The following is a 6378-nucleotide window of genomic DNA, read 5'->3' as shown; positions in this document are numbered from 1 at the left end:
TCCAGGAATTTCCATGGCAATTCCTCCAGGAATTTCCGAGGGAAATCCTCCAGGAACTTCCGGAGAAATTCCTCCAGGAAATTTCGGAAAAATTCCTCCAAAAATTTCTGGAGGAATTACTCTAGGAATTTCCGGAGGAATTCCTCCAGGAATTTCCGAAGGAATTCTTCCAGGAATTTTCAAGGGAATTCCTCTTGGAATTTTCAAAGGATTTCCTCCTGGAATTTCCGAAAGAATTCCTCCATGAATGTCCGAAGAAATCCTTCCATGAATTTTCGAAGGAATTTCTAAAGGATTTTCCGTAGGAATGCCTCCATGAATTTCCGAAGGAGTTCCTCCAGAAATTTTCCGACGGAATTCTTCTACGAATTTCTGGAGAAATTCCTCGAGGAATTTCCGGAGGAATTCCTCCAAGAATTTCCGAAGCAATTCTTCTAGGAATTTTCAAAGGAATTCCACTTGGAATTTTTAAAGGATGTCCTCCTGGAATATCCGGAGGAATTCCTCCATGAATGTCCGAAGGAATTCCTCCATGAATTTCCGAATGAATTCCTACAGGAATTTTGCGAAGGAATTTCTAAAGAATTTTCCGTAGGAATTCCTACATGAATTTCCAAAGGAATTCCTCCAGAAATTTTCCGACGGAATCCCTCCACGAATTTCCGAAGAAATTCCTCAAGGAATTTCCGGAGGAATTCCTCCAGGAAATACCGAAGGAATTCCTCCATGAATTTTTCGAAAGAATTCATTCACGAATTTCTGAAAAATTCCTCCACGAAATTTTTAAGGAATTCCTCCTGAAATTTCCTGAGAAATTCCTCCATGAATTTCCGAATGAATTTTTTAAGAAATTTCTGGAGGAAATCCTCCAGGAATTTCCGAAGGAGATCCTCCAGGAATTTTCAAAGAAAATCCTTCTGCAATTTCCGATGGAATACCTCCTGGAATTTCCGAAGGAATTCCTTCATAAATTTCCGAAGGAATTCCTTCAGGAATTTCCGAATGCAAACTTCCAGCAATTTCCGAAGGAATTCCCCCTGGAATTTCCGAGGGAATTCCTGCAGTAATTTCCGGTGGAATTCCTCCAGGGATTTTCAAAGGAATTTCACCTGGAATTTTAAACGATTTTCTGCCGGAATTTCCGAAGGAATTCTTTCATGAATGTCCGATGGAATTCCACCAGGAATTTTCGAAAGAATTTCTCCAGGAAATCCTCCATAAATTTCAGAAGGAATTCCTCCAGGACTTTTGCGAAGGAATCTCTCAAGGATTTTCTGAAGGAATACCTCCATGAATTTCCGAAGAAATTCCTCCAGAAATTTCAGGAACGAATTTCTCCAGGTATTTCTGAAGGAAATACTCCAGGAATTTCCGAAGAAATTCCTCCAGGAATTCCCGAAGGAAATCCTCCACGAGTTCTCGAAGGAATTCCTCCAAGAATTTCCGAGGGAATTCCTCCAGGATTTTCCCGAAGAAATTCCTCCAGGAATTTTCAAAGGAATTTCTCCTGGAATTTTCAAAGGATTTTCTCCTGAACTTCCGAAGGAATTCCTCTACGAATTTCCAAAGAAATCCCTCCCGGAATTGCCAAAGAAATTTCTTATGGATTTGCCTTGAAATACCTCCAAAAATTTCCGAATGAATTCCTCCAAAAAATTTTGACGGTTGTCCTCAAAAAATTTCCTTAGGATTTTCTCACATAATTCCCAAACGTGTTTCTGAAGGAATGTTTGAAGAAGTTAATCAAGTTTTCGTAGGAGTTCCGCAATACATTTTTGAAGGAATTTCTTGAGGAATTTCCGAAGAAACTTCTGAAGGATCTTTCGCTGGAATTCCTTGAGAAATTTCGTAAAGATTTATAAAAAAAAACCGGAAAAAATCCTCAACGAACTTATCAAACAATTTCTCACGAAATTTCCGAAGGTGTTCGATAAGACATTTCAGACATATGCCAAAAAAAACTCCAAACGAACTCCTTTAACAATTTCCGAATTTTCCTTATCAAGGCATTTTTAAAGGAATTCTTCAAAGAATTACCGAATGAGTTCCCCTAGAAAATAAAAAATCACAAAAAGCGTTTCTTCAGGAATTTCCGAAATATTTTTTCAAGGAAGTTTTGAAAGATTTTTAAAGAAATTCCTTATGGCATTTCAGAAGGGATATCTCATGAGACTTTAAGTGGATTTTTTTTTTCAATATTTTCGAAAGAATTGCTTCAGGAATTTGGGAAGGAATTCTCACAGAAATTTTCGGATGAATTCCTCCAAGAATTTTTGAAGGTATTCCTCAAGGAAGTTTCGGAAGAATTCCTCACGAAAACTCCGAAGGAGTTCCTCAAGGAATATTCTAAATATATTTCAAAGAAATTCCTCAAGGAATTCCCGAAGAATCTTCTAAAGGAAATCGTAGAAGAACTTTCGAAGGAATGTTTTACGGAATTTCTCAAGGAGCTTTAGAAATGAAGGAATTCCTCAAGAAATTTCTGAAGAATTTGTCAAGGAATTTCCGGTGGAATTCCTCATGGATTTTCGAAATAAATTCCTGAAATTATTTTTTAATTGATTCCTTTAAAAATTTCCGAATGCATTCCTCAAGCAACTTCCAAAGATATTCCTCCAGGAATTTCCGGAAGAATTCCTTTAGAAATTTTCAAAGATTTTTTTCCGGTAATTTCGAAGGAATTCATGAAAGGATTTTTCGAAGAAATTTCTCCAACAATTTCTTAGGGTATTCCTCAAGGAAAGGAATCTAGTTTGATTGGAATTTTTGAAAGAATTCCCGGAGAAATTCTTAAAGTATTTTCTGAAGCTTACCAAACGGATTTCTGGTGGAATTAAGAATGATATTTGTAAAGAATTACTGGGGAAATTCTCAAAAGAATGCATGGTGAAATTCGTAATAAAACTTCTGGAGGAATTATTGAAAAAAATTCTGAAGGTATTCCCAACGGAATTACTGCAAGTTTTCCGAAGGTTATTTCTGCTGGAATATCTACATTAAAATAACCTGGAAAAATATTAAAGAAATTTCTGGAGAAACTGCTGGATAAATTTTAATTCATGATGGCATTTGTTAAGAAATTCCTGAAGCAATATCTTGAGGAATTCCTCAGGATAAAAATAATATATGATTCTTCCATTGAACCATTCCTGTTAATCACCCATATTTCATACTTCACTTTAATTTTTTTTAAATGATGAAGTATTTGAACTTCTTGTTACTGAAAAGTGGTTTTCAGTGTAAGGGTGCTCGCCCCCCCCTGGCCGAAAAGCTGGCTACGCCCTTGATAACAAGCAAAGTATAATTTATCGATTTCACCTGCGGGAAGGAAATGTGTGGATGGGTATGAACGACGACCAGAAACCAAACCATAAGTAATCTTGGTTGGGTCCTGTGCATGGCAAATCGAAACCGGCTGGATTAGACGGGCTTAGACAGATTTATTGCCAGTTCATTTCCTTTGGCAAATCCTGAATGTTGTACAGGGGAATAAGTGATAGAAGTATTTGGACTCCGTACAGGTTAGCTATTATAGATGATAGTCTCATGCACGTCCATTAGATTCTAGAACCAAGTCAAACAGAAGTTCAACCGGTCTAACTTCAACCCGCTCTAACAGTAACACTACTATGAAATAGTCACAAAAAACCGAAATCTGCCTTCCACAAGCTCCCCTGTTCGTCACCCTGGCCAAAATTTGATAACATCTACAGCAAATATCGAGCATCAGTTTGTTTTTGCACAACACAACCATCCATCCGCATCGGTTTTGATATTTGTCCACTGTGACACGTTAGTTAAATTTGTTTGTGCAACTGGCTTTAGTTTACTCATACGGGTTGAACTTAGTGTACTTCGGTCTGCCCAGTCCATTCCACCTACACTCCATATCAATAATTCTGCTCCTATTGGCAGTATAGGTATCCGCATCGATGGAACGGTCGGTGATATGCAGCAGTAGTGTTGGCAAATAGATTGTGTTTTATTTGAATGATAGAGTCACCTCGGGCCGTGCGGAAGCCAATATCATAGAACGTCCCGATTGATTGTGGCTGCTCGGCCCAGGTTTTGCTGCTGGGGTCGTTCAGTTTTGGGGGGAGCCACCACTGTTGACAAAACATTCATTGGATGAGTGTTTTGTTTGTAAATTTTGTTGAAATATTGAAAACAAGTAGCTTTTGATTCTGTTTTCAGATATGTACTTTGATATCATTGGCCTCTGTACGCACGTTTTTGTGCTTTTTCAAATATTCGGAAGCTTGAGTTGCTGCATTACATTTTTCTAGATATTGAAGAGATAAAATGGAATACGATTCGATGACTAATATAGGAAAATCATTTACTACCTCATTCTGGGAGATTGCTAGATAGTGTAATCATTCCAGTTTATTTTTTGTGAAGTATTATTGTACATGGAATTTTCTGGCCAAAATAAAAGCTCTGTGTTATCAAGATAATGCTCACAATGATTTTTGAATAAATTATGCGATTCAAGCTGCATCTAAAACTATCCATTCTAATCAATGTCCAGTACTGACGACTGTTACGGTACAACCTAGAGAACCTAAAGCAACCGGTTGTCGTCTAAATGCAGATTCCCGAGTACGTGTACGGAGTTGACGGAATAATGGTAATACGACGAGGAGTGGAGAGCAATTTCCGAAGAGTATAACGCAGTATGGGCGGTAATGCTGCAGTATGGGACTCGGCAGAACGTGGAACATTACACCAGGCCCGCCCCTTTCGGGTTAAAGAAAACGCCGCGCCGTCTGGATGAGGTGAAGTGCGAAAAAAAATGATCTGATGTACCGGTCGAACCGTTGTCAAGCTTATCGTATCCCGTCACGGCTTCGTGCCGTGAACCGAAATGTGCAGGGATAAGGATGGAAGCCCTCTGACGAACCATCGTTTTGTGACATAAGAACTAAGCTCGGAACTAGGCACAGTAAAACATATACGTTGTGGTGTGTAAGCTTGATAGTTTAATAAAATAGAATCAATGAAAGTAAGTTACCACATCGATGCATTCTCACTTGATTATTGGCGGGAATCCTTTGACCAAGGGCAATTCCTTTCGCTAGTCGGTTCCATTTTCAACTGGAATCACATCATTATCCTTGAAGATTGGAGCTTTGCATTTAAGTTTAGAATAGTCGTAATTTCCGGCCCAGAGCTTAAATTCGTAAGGTGAAAATAGATAATTTGAATCTCTAATAACATCTAATAAAGAAACATACCCGATAGCGTCCCTCGCGATAGGCTTGCCACGGTTCCGGGTTGTTATTGTGGTCCAGGGTCACGTCCGGATTGAACAATAGGGTACGAGTGGCACTGAAAGTAAGCCAGGAGAGATCCGCAATGCAGAGACCGTACAGGGGCCACAACTGAACGACAAAAAGAAGATTACTCTAACAAATGGGAAGATTTAGGAAGGTATTGTTTTCGAGTTCCTACCAACGGATATTTCAGCGCTTCACGGAATCCCCAACCTCGCATTTTATGAATTTTGACTAGAACTTGCGGGAATACTGATGAAGTGAACGAGTTGAAAATGCCACTTGAAATGTTTTTTACGTAAAGTAGATTGCTGCGATTTGAAAAATGATTCAATTAGACTATGTAGACGGCATCAGTTTGTTCTGAAGCTATGTAGAAACTGATGACCCTTTTTAAAATTGAATTATATATTTAAAAATTTCCACTCTGCGGTAGCCGCCGAGTTCTACCGCAGCTGTCAAAGTCCTACCGCAGGCTTGAAAATCATCCTATCATTGAAACTGAAGGCCAAATCAAAGCATGCTTGCAAGGTGAATTGAACTGAAAACCAACAACAAACAATGATCATCGGCGTCGTATCCAAGGCTATCCAAGGCATCGCTAGGGTAGATCGATGATACCTCAGTGAAAATCAGTAGTCTGACAGCTGCGGTAGCTTTTCGTTCTACCGTAAAACAGAAAATTTTCTCTAAATTAGCAATAAATTAAACCTAAAATTCGTAAATTCTGTTGTAAATCCTAGATTGGATTATTCATCCTTCCAATGATCGCTATGCAAACACTTTTCGTTGAAAAATTGTCAGAGAGTGAAGTACTACCAGCCAATGCGATCGATTATACTCAAGACTGTGCGGAATCAGTGTTGGTTCGAGGATCCAAACCATTTCGCCCAAGTTAAGTATACTTACCTTGGTTTCTTTTAGTTAAAATTTGACGCTTTGATAGTTATTTTGCGTCCGGTTAAAAATAACCCTACTCTCGATCAGGGAGAGTTTTGACAGTTCAATAGCTATTGTTTATTCGCAATGATTTGACTGCGTGCTGTTTATTGTTCCAAATAACTACTCACTGTCAAATTTCAGTTTGCAGTTATCGTTTACC

The 6378-nt window shown here is 38.6% G+C and overlaps 1 protein-coding gene across 1 annotated transcript; it reads right to left on the bottom strand.

Moving 5' to 3' along the window:
• Positions 1-4959: 4959 nt before the first annotated feature.
• On the bottom strand, positions 4960-5616 carry LOC109415831 (cytochrome c oxidase subunit NDUFA4-like). The gene is made up of 3 exons (XM_019689772.3): positions 5455-5616; positions 5238-5384; positions 4960-5173 (listed from the first exon to the last, which is right to left on the bottom strand). The coding sequence occupies exons 1-3, from the start codon at positions 5494-5496 to the stop codon at positions 5078-5080; spliced, it is 285 nt and encodes a 94-aa protein (XP_019545317.1). The 5' UTR covers positions 5497-5616; the 3' UTR covers positions 4960-5077.
• Positions 5617-6378: the final 762 nt, after the last annotated feature.

Source organism: Aedes albopictus, chromosome 2 (assembly GCF_035046485.1).
Source record: "Aedes albopictus strain Foshan chromosome 2, AalbF5, whole genome shotgun sequence".
NCBI lineage: Eukaryota > Metazoa > Arthropoda > Insecta > Diptera > Culicidae > Aedes > Aedes albopictus.
The sequence above is the reverse complement of the archived record's forward strand: the minus strand, read 5'-3'. Positions and strand labels throughout refer to the sequence as shown.